Raw genomic sequence first — 16,056 nt, forward strand, 5'->3', positions numbered from 1 at the left:
AAGTATGCTATATTTCGGAGAGAATCGATCGGTAAACCGAGATCTCATCCGCCTCCATGCATCACTAAACCTGGGAAGAAAGCTTCGCCGCGACATCAACCTTAATCACCGGAGAACTTCAATCGTCCCCAGACGAGAGCTTCTCCACCAACTCCAACCCAAACCCATATAATCCAAGACAAACCCAAAATACAAACAAACCCCAAAACAGAACTAGGGGAACCAGAGCCGGCGACGCAAGGCACAGAACGCCTTCACCCCCCGGAGACTAGAGCCGGCGATAGCAGAGCTTAAGAAGCCTCCGCCTCCCGGAAACAAGACCGGCGGCGATGGAGCTGTATAAGCCTCCACCTCCCGGAACGAAACCTAAACTAAACACCGACTTCACCACGCCAAAGCTCCCCACGATCGCGTCGTTACTCCAACCGAAACACCACCAAAGATGTCGGTTAACTCCTCGAGTTGTCACCGATGGATGGGACTGGACCATAGCTCCGACAAGGCAGTCGTGAAGAAGAAGCGAAGGAGAACCAGGATGGTTATCTCTCACGGAAGAACAAAGGGTTCCGGCGACGGCACGCTCGCTCACGCGCCGGCCGTACGCCGGACCCAAAACAGATCTACTTTCTCTTGCTCTAGTTCTTATCGATTTCAATCTCTTCTAAAAGAAAATTTAAAAGGCAGATATTTTTGATCTACATGACCAAATAAATACTAAAAACTTATACATGATAAACGTGAACTAGAGCATATATCATAGGTATAGAGCATATATCATAGGTATAGTAGTTTATCTTTTTCTGACTGAATTTTTAGAGGTAGTTTATCTTGAATAGTGATTTTGTTTCTGAAATACATAAACATTATGCTTTTTCTATTTAGAAAGTCACTAGAAAAAAAGAAAGTTTACTATCTATATATATAAAAATATGTTTGCTTCCTTCCTGTGATACCACGTCACTAAGTACTGCAAGGAGAGCGTGACACCTGTCCCTCTAATAAAGTGATGTGTTTCATTTATTCCCGAGTGATGATGGGCTTTGATCGTTGTCTGTCATCGCGTTGGCTAGAGTTTGATGGTTTTTGTGGCCCGAGTAGATGAAATCGTCTCTAACCCTAATTAGTGACTACGCGAAGAAATGGCGATGGAGTTCGTCGGACGTCCGAGTTCGCCTCTCCTCTTCGTTCTTCAATATCAACACTTAAATCTGTTTCTCCTACCTGTCATACTCATTTATGAGTTTCTCCGTTAAAGTCTCATGGGCTCCTCGATCTCGAGTGCTGCTTCTCACGCCGTCTAGGACCGTCTTGATGCTACTGCGTCTCTGTCTCCGCCACTGCGCCTCCAACTACTCCGCCTGTGTCTCCTCCTTTTTTAGCGCCTCATACTGATTATAGATGTTTTGGGAATCCCGTAATACGAGAAAGGCGGTGATATCATGGGCGTCGACATGCTCCTCCTCGATCATAAGGTATTTTCGGCGACCAATAGCCCCTTCTGAGTACTTTATATGGTTGATTACATATTCTGGCATCCCAGCTCCTTTTTGTCTGAGTTGAAGTAGTAGACCGACAAGATTTAATTAGGTCTCTCCCATTGACAGTAGCTGAAATCAATCCAGACTCTATCTTGATCCTTTAAGCTGATACAATCATGTAAGTTTGTTTAAGCTTTGATATTGTGTATTTATGTTTCAATCATGTAAATTGATTATGTCCTTAAGATGAAATTCATAGCTACTTTCAGAAGCTCGGGGTCATTACAAAAGTTGACCATAAAATGCATAAGATGGGTCATTCAGTGGAATTGCTTTATCATTTTCTAAGTGAGTTTAGCATGGAACATTGTTGTTTCTTTTGAGTTATGTTTATTTGTATTCAAGAACACGGGTCTCTCAGATTGAGATAAAAGTTTGGATCTTCCCGCCAAGCGTTTGGGGAAGAAGAGGATCATCGCTGAGACAGGAGCTGGTCAACACGGTGTTGCTATAGCCACTGTGTGTGCCCAGTATGGTCTAGAGTGTATTATCTCTATGGGTGCTCAAGACGTGGACAGGCAAGCACTCAATGTCTTCAGAATATGACTTCTTGGTGCCAAGTTGATAGGAGTTCACTCTGAAACAGCCACATTGAAGAACGCGATATCTGAAGCGATAAGAGATTGGGTGACGAACGTTGAGACTACACATTACATATTGGGATCTGTGGCGGGTCCTCATCCTTACCCTATGATGGTCAGAGACTTTCACGCGGTGATCGGTAAAGAAACGAGGAGACAAGCGTTGGAGAAATGGGGCGGGAAGCCGGATATCTTGGTGGCTTGTGTCGATGGTGGCTCAAACACGATGAGACTGTTCCATGAGTTTGTGGATGACGCAGAGGTCAGGATGATCGGTGTGGAAGCTGCAGGGTTCGGATTGGACAGTGGCAAACACGCTGCCCCGTTGACAAAGGGAGATGTTGGTGTTCTACATGGAGCTATGAGTTACTTGCTGCAAGATGATGATGGTCATATCATTGAACCTCAGTGCAGGGTAAGAGCCAATTAGAACATGCCTAATCATAAGTTTGCATATTGTTGATTTGATCACGGTTTGGTTTTCTCTTATAGATTGGACTACCCTGGAGTTGGACCGGAGCATAGTTTCTTTAAAGACATGGGATGGGCTGAATACTATAGCGTTACGGATGAAGAAGCGTTCGAAGGTTTGTATCAATGTGTAGTCTCTGTCTTTTTCATTAAAGTAAAAATGTGTTCGTTAACGCAAAGGTTTGTAGCATTCAGTAGAGTCTCAAGGTTAGAGGGAATCATTTCAGCACTGGAGACATCACACGCTCTAGAACACCTTGAGAAGTTATGTCCAACGTTACCAGATGGAGCAAGAGTCGTCTTGAACTTTAGGGGAAGAGGAGATAAAGATGATCAGACTGTAGCTAAATATCTTGAAGTTTGAGGGAAAATAAAATATTTTCTGCTTTAAAAAATTTAGACAGTGAAATCTTTTTGTACTTGTAAGCTATTTGTACTTGTGCATCTCTGGTCGGGACGTTTACAAAAAGAACGGAAACAGAAAAAGGACTACCAATCAAAGATAACAAAATTTGAATAAAAATTGTAATTCTCAATAAGAAAAACATTCCATATTTTTTTAAAAGGTGGACTGAAACTCTTCTTCAGTATGATGTTCTCTCTTTTGTGTTCAATTTTGAAGATACAGGTAGCTCTGGGCATTTCGATTTTGGGTTCAGTTTTCAATCTCTATTTTAGATAATTATGACTTTTTTAGTTATTTATGAATTTCAATTTGGTTAATCATTGGTTATTTAGGTTTTCAATTCGTTTCGGATAACAAAATTGGAAATCGGCTGATTTAGAGAAAGTTTCAGGTCTAATTAATTCAGTTCTGCTTTTAATATAATTTTGTTAATTTAGATACTTTCTGTGGATAAATTAGATTTTTCCAAAAAAAATTACTGTGTAGTTCAGAATTTTCAGATAATATTGGATAATTTAAATAATTTGAAATATTTTGGATAAAAAGACATTTGGATAATTCGGTTTAAAAGTAAATTGTTAGGATATCTTGTTATTGTTAAACTAAAGAAATTAATTATTTTAGATACATAAACTATGTTTTAACATTTGAGTATTCATTTGGTTCCGATTTGGTCTCGATTTTTTCTATTTCAAAAATGTAAGATATGTGTAAATATTTATGAAATTCAGTTTGGTTCTTCGGCTCTGGATAAATGTGTCCATGTCTACATGCATGATATAGTTATTTTGTAAAAATGTATGAAATTTGTAAAAGCATTTTCCCTACGCAGTCGATTATTTATAGCTTATGTTGATTAAATCAATTTCAGCTTTGTTATCTCTGACATTGCAGCTAGACGTTAGCCTAGGCTAGAGCTCATATTTATCCTCGCTATTTCATACATAGTACGTGTTAGACAATAAATGTTTTGAAATCTTTCCCTTCTTCTCTTTTACATACTAAAGATGTTGTTTTCTAATGTTCTGCTATTTAATTCATGCGTGAAACATTTTCGCGCCAAAAGCTATTTTCACTATTATGTAACCCAAGCGGGGTAAGTCGTGACCAAATAATTTTTTCACCTCAAAATTTTTTTTTACAAAAATATTCGAAACAAAAAGATATTTTTCTCTTTATCTCAAAAAATGAATATTGATACATTAATTTGTAGTAAACTATTTTTAACCAATAGCATCTCGAAAAGACAATTTCTTTTTTTTTAAGTTTACATTTTACCAATAAACAATGGATTGAAAATGTAAAAAAAAAAAATTTGAAATAATGTGCATTTTTTTTGAAATGGAAAAATTTACTCATATATATTTACTAGATCTATAATTACAAGTTAGTTTCTTTCTCCGCTAGATTCTTTAGATTCATCCAACTCCAGAAATTACCATAAATGATGTGATGGCACCATGAAAAAATAAGTAAATCAAAACTAATTATCAAGACAGCATGATATATTTAGACTTCAATTACAATAATACGTACATAATTTAACTAATATGTTTATTTTTAAATATAATGACTTATATTAAATATTTACTCTAACTATTTATATTTTTTTAAATTATCATCCCGTCCGTATGGTGGGCCGGCCCTACTGATTGTATATAAAAATTTATTACACAACAGTTTATACATTAGTTATCTCTGTTATACAGAAACAATAGAATACAATGTATTCGGTTTAGAGAATAAATAGTTCTAACATAAATGTAGATGCTACACATGTTACATGTATGTGTATATCTGTATTTTTCAAAATGATCTATTAACCCCTTTTTGTTGATATAATTTCATAAATTTATCTACGTGAAAATATAATATCAAATTTCTAATCATATAAAATATTTTTTAAAAACAAAAATATAAATCCACCACCTCATGTGGTTATAAACTACTATTCGTCCCACAATCCTACTACCTCAAGTGGTTGTCACTATTCCCATATCTTCTTTTTTTTCTCCGTTTGAAGTCGGCTAGTTATAATCAGAACAAGACGTGTAAAATATTTTAGATAAAAAAAAAAGTCGTGTAAAATATTCTAAACTATATTACGTGTATGTTTTTTTGACCAATTACTTGTGTATCATCTATAGTTTCTAGCAATTATTACAATGACAATGTGAAAGTAATAATAACAAATAGTTCAAAAAAAGGAATAATAACAATCAAATCACATGATTACGTGGTTTGTCGTATCTTGTGGCATGACGAGTGTTACTGAATTTTACGTATTTGAAAGTTTCACCGGTAACAGGAACATACCCCATAATCAATTTGGACTACATTTTGTAAGACGATAATCAAATAAAAACTGACTATATTTGGTGGATTCCTTTTCTTATAGAAAATAATAGGTGTATATATATGTGAATGCGCATATACCATATGTGAATGTCCATGCTTATATATGTGAGTGCATCTATGTACATGCATACACTATATATTGTTTTTTGTACAAAAAAGAAATATATATACATCATATGGATCTGTTGATAGAATTGCTTATCCAAAATGTGAACCACATAATACTAAGTTAATGGGTAAAGAAAATCCAACCACGTCTCAATAACTCATTGGACTATTTTTTACACCTTATCTTATTAAAATAGAAGTACAAATAAGAAATACTCCTAAAATTTATAACTTATTTACAAAGCAATGCCACTGAAGTAATAAATAAACTTAAATCTAAATTTTTTTTTCTAAATTTATTTCACAACAAATTAATGATAAATATTACACTTAATGCACATTAATACTATAAATCTTAATATGTAAAGTAGAAAACCTCTTTCCATAAATTTGTGGGTATTATCCTCTATTAAATAATGTTTATTACATTTTTCAAAATTTTATTGTTAATGAAATCAATTAACAATATTTAAAAAATTTAAAAGATATGCTGTATTTCAGAATAAAAACTTAATAATGAGAACATATTTAAAAAGATCCATTTTACTTGATAATTCTAAATTTGAACTTAATTAAATTTTTCAAATAACCAATTTGACTAATCTATTTAATTGACGATATTGTTTTAGATATATATAACTAAAATACTATTATAAAATTATTTTTAAATTATGTATGATATTACATATGTTCAATTTGAATTTTACCTTAAATTATTTTTCTTTAGTAAGAATTTGAAATATTATATTTGGTAATAACATGTACATTTAAGTATTAGTATTAAAAAAGTTAAAAATACCTAAGATTTTTCTTATGAGAAAATTGTAATAGGAAAAGTTACAAAAGAATATTCTTTAAGTTTTGTACGTAAAGAAAAACATTTAGACAAGATAGCAATGTTCTAAAAAAAAGAAAAAAAAGTTCATACAAAATAAAAATCCTACATATAATAAAATGTTAAAGTCAATAAGTTAAAATAAAATTAATTTTATAATAATATAAATACAAGAAATGCAATTACTCATTCTAACAAATTACTCATTTTAATAAGTATAATATAAATATTTTAGTGTTAAAAATGGATGACGAATATTTATATATCGGGTTGAGAAATTAAAAATTAAGATTACTTATATAACGGGTTGGAAATTTAAATATAGTTATTATTTATGACCAAAAACCTATCAAAATATCTCAAATATTATTTTCGCATATATATTTTAGTTTATGGAAAACACACACATAAACTAAAAATAAACTAACAAAATATATTTTAATTATAATGCGTAATGTCATAATAAAAAATACATAATACGTGAAAAAAATAATATATATTATATTATTTATAGAAAACAAAACTATATTTCTAACAAATGAAAAAATGGTTTCTCTTTTTTTACTAGGAACCCAAATGTTGTAAATAATTGTTTCCAACGTCTATCAAACCCGACCAATGAAAGACTACTAGCATTTCCTTTACCACTAGCCAACTCGATATCGGTTATAATAAAAATGATATCTGTCAAATGAAAACAAATATTAGCGTGATATTTACATTTACAGTTATATAAATCATTTTACTTTTACTATTACTGAAATTATGTAACAGCAATATATGTATTATGTGATGTATTTTTGTCACCATTTTATTATCTTTTTTATAGATTATATAATAGTATCAAAAATATTTAGTTACATTACATTAAAAAAAACACTAGCTCTAGTGTATTATTATATCCCTAGATATGCATCTAGAATCAATTTATGTCTCAAACTCTTCAATTATAATTTATAAGTAGTTGAACATCCATTATCTTATATATAATATGCATTCTTGCCACTTTAAGGGACAATAGTGGCTACTTTACTTAGTTGTGTGGAAGGTTATGTGCAATTCGTATCTTAAATTTAATTAGGTTAATTAGATAGATTCAACTGTAATATACTAGGTCCCATATTAATCTATGATGAGAACTGATATGAATTATTATTATGAATATTTTCATTTCAAACTAATCAGAAAAAGTTTAATGATTCCATCCCTAAGACATCTTGATTTACATCGTTTTTAATGGAGGTTCTTTCCATTATTTTTAAACTAAAAATTCAATACATATCTAAAAACGTGTCTCGCGCTTACTTGTCTATATTAGTTTGGAAATATTGGGTTTTGAGTCCTAAAGTGACTAGTTTTATATCGGTATATCCTATGCTGCTGGATACATATCAACTTTAACAAACAATTAAGAGACCAAGTGTATATTGAACTCATCATAGTAGGCTATGCATTTTGATAAATCATCTTATAAATAAGGCTCCATATCTTTAGTTTTATTATTTATGTTGATGAAATACATAAACCCTATTATGTAAAAGATGAAATTCTGATTTGCATTATCACCTTAATATGAATAACGATCACTTAGACATATTAATATTATAGTTATGTGACTAAAAATTAGCATCTCTGCGTATAAAATTTTAAAGTTATTAAGAAAATAAATAAATTGAAAATGTAAATACAGATGAAAAGGTTCACTTTTGTGTCATGCGAATGTGGATGTAAATGCATCGGAGAAACGTGTCGATAACTCATGGTTTAGTTACAGTATCAACTATCAAATATAATACGTCTTTGCGATTGGGGAACTATATGCTACACAAATTCCCTCTGACACAGTCCGGCAGATTATCCGACTTTTTGACGTAAAATATCATTCGAAAATCTAATTAAATAGCTTTCAGCTTTATAATTTAGCAAAAAAAAAATGATTCACATACCGAATTCGAGCTGAACCATGCATATTGTCGGGCGTCTATCTCCACGTCATTTTCTATCTTTTTACTATTTGTTTTGATATATAAATTCGTATCATAATTGTTCGATAATCATTGATTTTCAAAGCCGTAACGATTACCAATTTATCATATCTCTCGGGGGAAGCAAAAAATTAATGTTCACTCAGTGCGCATTTAGTCACTATTCATATCAAAACTATAGATTATAGGATTTTACTCGAATATAATTGTATACTAGACTAATATAATTGTAAATTAGAGAATTCCAGTACATCTGATATAATGAACTATCCAATAATCCAAACGTCAAAAATGTTGGGACTATATATCTACATAGAAACTTGTGTGTCTATATATGTGTAAACATAAATATTAAACTCAAGATAATATATGTTTTAGGGTGGGTTTAAAAGAAACGCATGATCTGATAGAACATTAAGGAAGAAAAATAAAGAAAGTGGATGTGGGTCAAAAGTGTGGGTGCGTTTTTGGTAATAAAGAGAAATGAGAAATGAGAAATGAGAGAGGGCAACAAATCCAAATGGTCATCTAATCACCCTCCAGCAATTTCATTTCCACACACAACCTTTGGGTCTACACAAAGTTATTGTCTTTTGATTTTCTTTTTCTTGATGAAAATGGCAGAGTATTTGAGCAATTTGGCAATCTTATTGGCTTGGGGTCGTCTCTTAAATATATCAGAAATATATTTCACTAGTTGTAGTCCAAGTCTTGTTTTGTTTTTTTTTTAATCTTTCTTTGGTGATGTTTATCAAATGTATATTGTGAAAATTTGGATTTTCCGAATGTTATTTTTATTGTTATTAACGGGCTTTTTTATATTAATGACTGAGCCGACAAAGAGAGAAAGAAAAAGATGGTAACAATTCAAGAAAGGAACGTAAAATGTTTTGGTCAAAGAATCTTTTTCAATAAGACATCAATTCTGAATCTCTTTTGTCATGTCCAATAATGTAACCAATCGTTTGTTACAGAAAAATATAACAAGAATAATGTAACCAATCATATCAAGCTTTATAAGTTTAATTGAATATAATATCAATGAACTTTTAATATAAGAATGTTAATTACTGAATTTAGAAATATATCAAACTAACTTTCACATATATGTGATATTTTCTTCCTTTTGATTGAGGACATGTTAATAATAATATTATCAAACCAGGTTTAAATATATATAACATGTTAAAAAGTGTAAATCTCCAGAGAAAAAATTATCTTTCATGGATACTAAACTAAGAAGATTATGTTCCCATGCTAAGTATATGTTTCCACCTGCATCAGAGACTTCTTCTGTAGAAGAGCACATAAGCAGCACCTGACTTCAGATCATCCTCATTTATATGTGATATATGACTGTCATCAAAAGAATTTTTAACGTTAAAACCCCTCATCTAAGTTTGTTTTGGGTAAAAACTCTCAAACTAAGTATTTAATAAAAAAATCCTCAAACTAACGTTATTTAATGAATTAAATCCTACCAGGTCATAATTATCATTTCTACTGGTAAATCTTTAATTTAGAGGTTTCTACATTAAGTAAACATAGTTGAGGGGTTTTACCATTAAAAATATTTTTTAAAAAATCAAAATTTTATAATATTATTTAAAAATTAGTAACTTTTTTTGACAACATAAGCGAGAACTAAGTAACTGGACCGCGCGATTCAGAAAGCCAAACCGAAAGTATTGAATCGACATATAACATAGCTGAATGAGAACTCCACGCACCACTTGCAAGTTTGTCCGCCATAGTATTTTGTGCTCTTGGAATATGTCTGATCTGGAAGTTAGGGAAGAAAGTCTTACTACGTCTAAATTCTTTATATAATTTTTGTTATATTTTTTTGGTTTTTACATTTTTAATTTATACATATATAATGTTGATGTTAAAACACATCAAACTCATATATTTACAAAAAAAAAATTAAAAAGGCTAATTTTGAAAATTTAAGTTACTAATTTTTAGATAATATTATAAAATTGATTTTTTTTTATTTTTAATGGTAAAACCCCTCAACTATGTTTACTTAATGTATAAACCTCTCAACTAAAGATTTACCGGTAGTATTGGTAATTATGACCTGTTAGGGTTTACTTCATTAAATAAAATTAGTTTGGAAGCTTTTACGTTAAATACTTAGTTTGAGGTTTTTTGCCCAAAACAAACATAGTTGAGGGGTTTTACCGTTAAAAGTCCTCATCAAAACTATACCAACTATTCTCCTCCAAAAGCTGCAGACAAAATCAAAACCAAAGTAAGAACCTCAGAAGCAGAGGAACATAATCAAACCATTTGGAGAACTATAAAGCTGACCTTGATATGTGGGGTGTAGTGTCCGCTTCGCATACCACCGTAATGGTTGGTCAAAGCATAGAGCTCATAGAGTTGTGGTTGAGAGAGATTTTTGTTGGCTACATACTTTGTCAAATCCAAGTCATGAATTGGAAAGTTCACGAATGTTTCCAACTTGTGCTTCATGGATCTGCTGTATGAGAATCTCTAATGATCTAAACCTTGTTGCTTATATCTAAATATCTAATCATAGAAGATCAAGACAGTAACTCTGATAAAGATAACCTTAAAGCCAAGCAACAAGTGGAGAATAGCGAGCGTGGAACACCTCTTGAGTGATGAGATAAAACGTATCACCCTCTTTGCTCTGTTAGACTCAGCAGCAATAGCAATGTCTCTTATGCAAACTCGCTCCTCCTCGGGAGATAGCGTGGAAGCAGGGCTGGCGGCCCTTGGGTCAAGCAAAAGAAGCAATTGCTTCCAGCCGACATATTTATCATTAGAATTCGGTCACATTTTTTTCCAAAAGTTGCCTTAGTCTAGTGGTATAACATTAAGTTCTATGTCTAGATGAAAGGCAAACCCGGTTTAGATTCTCATAAGTTGCCAATTTTTTTTTTTTTTTGCTTCTAGTCACCTAAACTCTAGGATCGGCTCTGCGTGGAAGTTAGCTAATAGGTGAACACCTCTTTCGCTAGAAGGCTTGGTATCTTAGATTAGTATATTTTTAACATATTTTTTTATTTTCTTTTACAACAATTATGAATTAATTATTTCTCTGAGGAAAAAGGTAATACAGTAAAACCTCTATAAATTAATAATGTTGGGATTACACCGAAACTATAATTTTTTTATTAATTTATAGAGATATTAATTTATCGATATACTAATTGAACCAAAAACTCAATTTGAGACTATAAAATTATATTATTTTATAGAAATTTTTAGTGTATATAATTAATTTATAGAGTATTAATTTAAAGAAGTTATACTGTAATTAACTTTCATTCGACGTAATTAACACTTTAGGAAAGAAACATTTTATTTGATTTATCATCGATGCGTTAAAATGACTAGGCCACCGTTTATTAGTTACTAATCTGAAAATATTTCATGATAATAAATAAATAAATATACTATTCTTGATTAGTATTTCTTTAATTTAAACGGACATGGAAACTCAGCTCATCTCTGACAAAAACAAAGGAAACAAATCTCTCCGTTGAGCTCAGGTAAGAGTACAACTCACATGTATCTGTTTCTTCTAGGCTTCCTTCTGCTTCTTGCTCTAGATGTCATTCTTATGTACTCCTTCTCACTACCTTTTCGATTTAGCTTCTATCGATATATATGTTCCATCTTTGTACAATTCAAGACACTGATATGTTTCTTCGTGTCTAGTTTTAAAGCTCTGAGGTAAGATGAAAGAGAAGGGACATTACGTGCCTCCTTCTTACACTCCGTTAATTAAGTCAGAGGATGCTGATGCAGAAGTATCCACCACACCGAATCTAGAAGGTGCTGATTCTGGAGGCACAAAGGGTGATCCCATACAGTGGTCGTCTGGTATATGCGCTTGCTTTGACGACACACAGAGCTGTATGCTACTACTCTCTGTCCTCCAAACCTTGATTTTACTACAAGAACCAAACTTACTGCGGTTTGTTTACGGATGCACAGGTTTTATAGGTTTGTTCTGTCCATGTTATGTCTTTGCCAAAAACGCAGAGTTCTTGGGGTCTGGAACATTTGCAGGACCCTGCTTAACCCATTGCATTTCGTGGTCGTTAGTCAACACCATCTACTGCTTTGCAACCAGTGGCTTATTACTAAGTCTACCTGGATGCTTTGTGTCATGTTATACTTACGGTTACCGCAGATCGCTAAGAGCCAAGTACAATCTAGAGGTAGAATGTGGTTCAGATAGTAAACATGTGCAGACATCATATCTTTGTTAGTTACTAACGTTTCTTTGATGCAGGAGGCTCCTTGTGGTGACTTTGCAACACACTTCTTCTGTCACTTGTGCGCCATTTGCCAAGAGTACAGAGAGATCCGAGAACGTGGCTCGAGTTCTCCCGACACGAAGATGGCTATTACCGATGCCCCTTTGCCTCAAACCATGGAATCAGCTAACTGATCACTTTAGTCTCGTTAGATGGAGATACATGTTTCTTGTCATCTAATGTATTTGAGAAGTTTGATGAGTAAAGTATAACTTTCTAGGTTCTATATAAGTTTATGAGAAGTATATAAGAAAAAGCTACAGAACTCGATTCTACATCTGGAAACAAAAACGGTAATAGCTACGGATACTACTTGATTCCATAGAGCAGGCAGCTTGTTTATTCTTCTACATACACAGCTGATGGATAGAAGAAGTCTTTTAAGTGGTCACAAGATGAGGAGCTCCTGATCGAGGTAGGACACAAGAGTAGGTAACATACTTTGCACTGTCCACAAGCACGACAACAAAAACTCGGGACAGTGATTTTGGTCCACCAATCATCCCATCGATATCTCCATCACCACCTTCTCTAGGATCAACGAGCACTGACACAACCATTGATGAAGCGGGCTTGATTTCTTTGCTAGAGCTGTTTCTTTGGTGCTCTTTGGTGAAGTTGAAGTCTGATCCCGGGAGTGGAATGGGGAGGCCACGAAGGGTTCTTCTGTTCTTTCTCCTGTGCGTGTCTGTGGCGTTCTTACTGTGTTCAGCAGAGACGTTGGCTGCTGGAGATGCAGGTATGATGGCTCCGGAGGTTGATGAGACATCGAACTGAAACACTTCAGTGCACATCCCTGAGCTAAACATTGGCCCTGCAATTGAGTCATATAACAAAAAAACAGATTACTTTAGTCACTTGATCTTGTTACTCACTAGTACTTTTACTATCTAGCATCTAAATGGATTACGTTATGCATCTACTCTTAACCAGAGATTAACTGAAGGTTGTTTGAGTGTCAAGAACAAAGATATGATAAGGACTAGTATGCCTAAAATGTGTCTTCCTACATAATCAAGGGAAGGGAACAGAGAGTAGAATCAGAAACCCATCATTACCTGCAACACCTTCACGAAACCATTGCTGCATTTCACCATTAGCTGCTTTCGTTTTGATCTGATCTTTCAGAGTATCAGCAGCGCCAGAGGATAAAGCTCTCTGCTTTTGAGCCCTGGATCTATAGAGATGCTTAGCCATATCCTCGACCTTCCCCACCTCAGGCAGAGGCAGTGCAGGGTGATAATCTTTAGTAACCACCGCCGGGTCAGCAGCTTTCCTCTCACTCGATTCAGAAGCCTTACGTGAAGCCACCGCTTTCTCACTAGCCAATATAGAATTAATAATCAAATTCCCATCAATCTTCACAAGCTTGTCATTCCTCGGAACAAAGAGCGATGCAACCAGAGGCTCGCTACCGTTCCCAGGAGGTGCAGATATATTAGAAACCCCAGAACCAGCACAACTACTACGAGATGTATCCAAAACCCTATTCCTATGCTGCTGGCTATAAATCTGATCAGTAACGTAATTAGACCTATAGTTCCCATAAAAAGCACCACTAATCCCACCGTAATTAACGTTCACAACTGGAGCCAAAGCACCAAACAAAAACAGACAAAACACAAGGCCCAAAACACTAATACTCGCAACCTTCTTGGTTTTGGTCTCACTCTTCTTACTCTTCCCCTTGGACGATCCCATAGGATTCTGAGGCTTCAACCTAGGAATAGGAATCAAAGGCACTTGAGACCCCTGCTGCTTCATCATATAAGGAGGACAAGGCATCCACGGGTAAGCCATTGGCGCCATCGGAGGATACATTCCCATCGGAGGCGGAGGACACATCCCACTCCCACCTAGCTGCTGCCTTAAAGTCGCATTCTCAGCCATGAAAAACGATATCTTCCCGTTGAGGTCGGTGATAGTGGAATGCATATGCCTAACCTTCTCCTCAAGCTCCTCAACGTAATGCTTCTTCCTCTGCCTCGAAAGCTGCGCGCTTTCTCGGTTTCTAACGAGCCTCGCCTTCTTCTTCTCGTCTTCTTCGCCTGTGACGGCGCTCTCCTCTCCCGATCTCCTGTACTTACTGCTTCTCGACTCGTCGCTCATATCCTCCTCGATCTCCTCCTTCTTCCTCTTGGTCACAGACGTCGTCGTCGCCTCCACCTTCACCTTCTGATCCACCACGGTAGTGCCTTCGGAGACGTCGGAGCCGCAATTACCCGACCCCTGAGACGACAACGGAGTAGCGCTCTTACTCTTATCGGCGTCTTTGGGGAGGCAATCGCCGGAGCCTTCCGACTCCGGCGTGAAATCTCCGAACTGCTCTTGGTTACCGGGGATGAGGAACGTCTCGTTCTCGGCGGGAAGGTAGACATCCTCCATGCCGTCGAAAGTGAGCTCGAAATCGCCGTCGATCGGGAACCCTAGATCGGACATTAGCTCGCCGATCGGGGTCTGATGGTGAAATTGGTCGTCGAAGGGAGGGATTGAGAACGAATCGGAGGAGGGCGGCGGCGGCTCCTCGGTGATTGATTGAGACATTTAGGGTTTAGGGTTTGTGAATTGGGGATTTGGAGACGGAGAGATTTATGCGGTGAGAGTTCACGGGAAGAGGACGGGGGTTTAAAGAACAAAAGGATGAAGCTTTTTGTTTTCTCTTCAGTCTCCCGCGCGTGGCTCACGCTCCGGAATCGCACTCGCTTAGCTAGCTACTAGTGGTGATGGATGGAAACAGTATCCACATTACATCTCGTTCTATATATATATATATACTAGGTGTTAAATTATATTTAAAATAAAATTTATTAAAAGTTAGCTACTAGTGGTGATAAATTTTTTAAAAGTTAAATTATATTTAAAATAAAATTTATTAATATTATATATTTTATTATTTTTGACTAATATTTAATATAAAGTTGATTATTTAAGCATAAAATTAAGAAAATAATAATTTTGTTTATTTTAAATTACATTTAATAGTATATATGTAATATATTTAAAATTCGAATCTTAGATAAAATTTTTATCTATTTATTTTGGTTAAATCTATAAAATCAACTTGTATAAAATTACTAAAAATCATATAAAAATTGTATAGTTATTAAAAAATTATAACTAAACAATATTTATAAAATTTGTAGATATCTAAAAGAAACTAATGAAATTACGATTAACAATTTATTAATTTTTTTAAAAAGATGTAGAAAATTTTGAAAATATTAGTGATACAAATTGTATAATTATAAAAAAACAATTAAATAATGTATTTTAAAATTTATAATGCATATTTCAATATATTTATTTTAGTGATGATTTATGAATTATTACCATATTTTAAGAAGTTTAACAAAAATATAAATCAACATTAAATGTAATGTATTAGTTATTGTCATATTCTATAAAATGTACAAAAAATATATGTCAGTAATAAATGTGATTCTCCTTGTCATATTAACTATAAGCCATGTCAT

The 16,056-nt window shown here is 34.0% G+C and overlaps 2 protein-coding genes, 1 long non-coding RNA gene and 1 pseudogene across 3 annotated transcripts; 2 read left to right on the forward strand and 2 right to left on the reverse strand.

The window, feature by feature from the left end:
* Positions 1-1,439: 1,439 nt before the first annotated feature.
* On the forward strand, positions 1,440-8,176 carry LOC106392469 (annotated as a pseudogene).
* Positions 8,177-8,374: 198 nt separating this feature from the next.
* Positions 8,375-11,634, reverse strand: LOC106395653. The gene is made up of 4 exons (XR_001279321.3): positions 10,863-11,634; positions 10,599-10,767; positions 10,470-10,516; positions 8,375-9,638 (listed from the first exon to the last, which is right to left on the reverse strand). It is a non-coding gene; the product is annotated as an uncharacterized LOC106395653 (long non-coding RNA).
* Positions 11,635-11,707: 73 nt separating this feature from the next.
* Positions 11,708-12,828, forward strand: LOC106396604 (protein PLANT CADMIUM RESISTANCE 10). The gene is made up of 4 exons (XM_013837044.3): positions 11,708-11,809; positions 11,979-12,176; positions 12,258-12,484; positions 12,559-12,828. Exons 2-4 carry the CDS (start codon positions 11,999-12,001, stop codon positions 12,715-12,717), a joined length of 564 nt encoding a protein of 187 aa, XP_013692498.1. The 5' UTR covers positions 11,708-11,809; positions 11,979-11,998; the 3' UTR covers positions 12,718-12,828.
* LOC106396603 (bZIP transcription factor 17-like) lies at positions 12,782-15,346 on the reverse strand. Its single transcript, XM_013837043.3, has 2 exons — positions 13,642-15,346; positions 12,782-13,397 (listed from the first exon to the last, which is right to left on the reverse strand). Exons 1-2 carry the CDS (start codon positions 15,125-15,127, stop codon positions 12,964-12,966), a joined length of 1,920 nt encoding a protein of 639 aa, XP_013692497.1. The 5' UTR covers positions 15,128-15,346; the 3' UTR covers positions 12,782-12,963.
* Between the last annotated feature and the right edge of the window lie 710 nt (positions 15,347-16,056).

This window comes from Brassica napus, chromosome C4 (assembly GCF_020379485.1).
Source record: "Brassica napus cultivar Da-Ae chromosome C4, Da-Ae, whole genome shotgun sequence".
Taxonomy (NCBI): Eukaryota; Viridiplantae; Streptophyta; class Magnoliopsida; order Brassicales; family Brassicaceae; genus Brassica; species Brassica napus.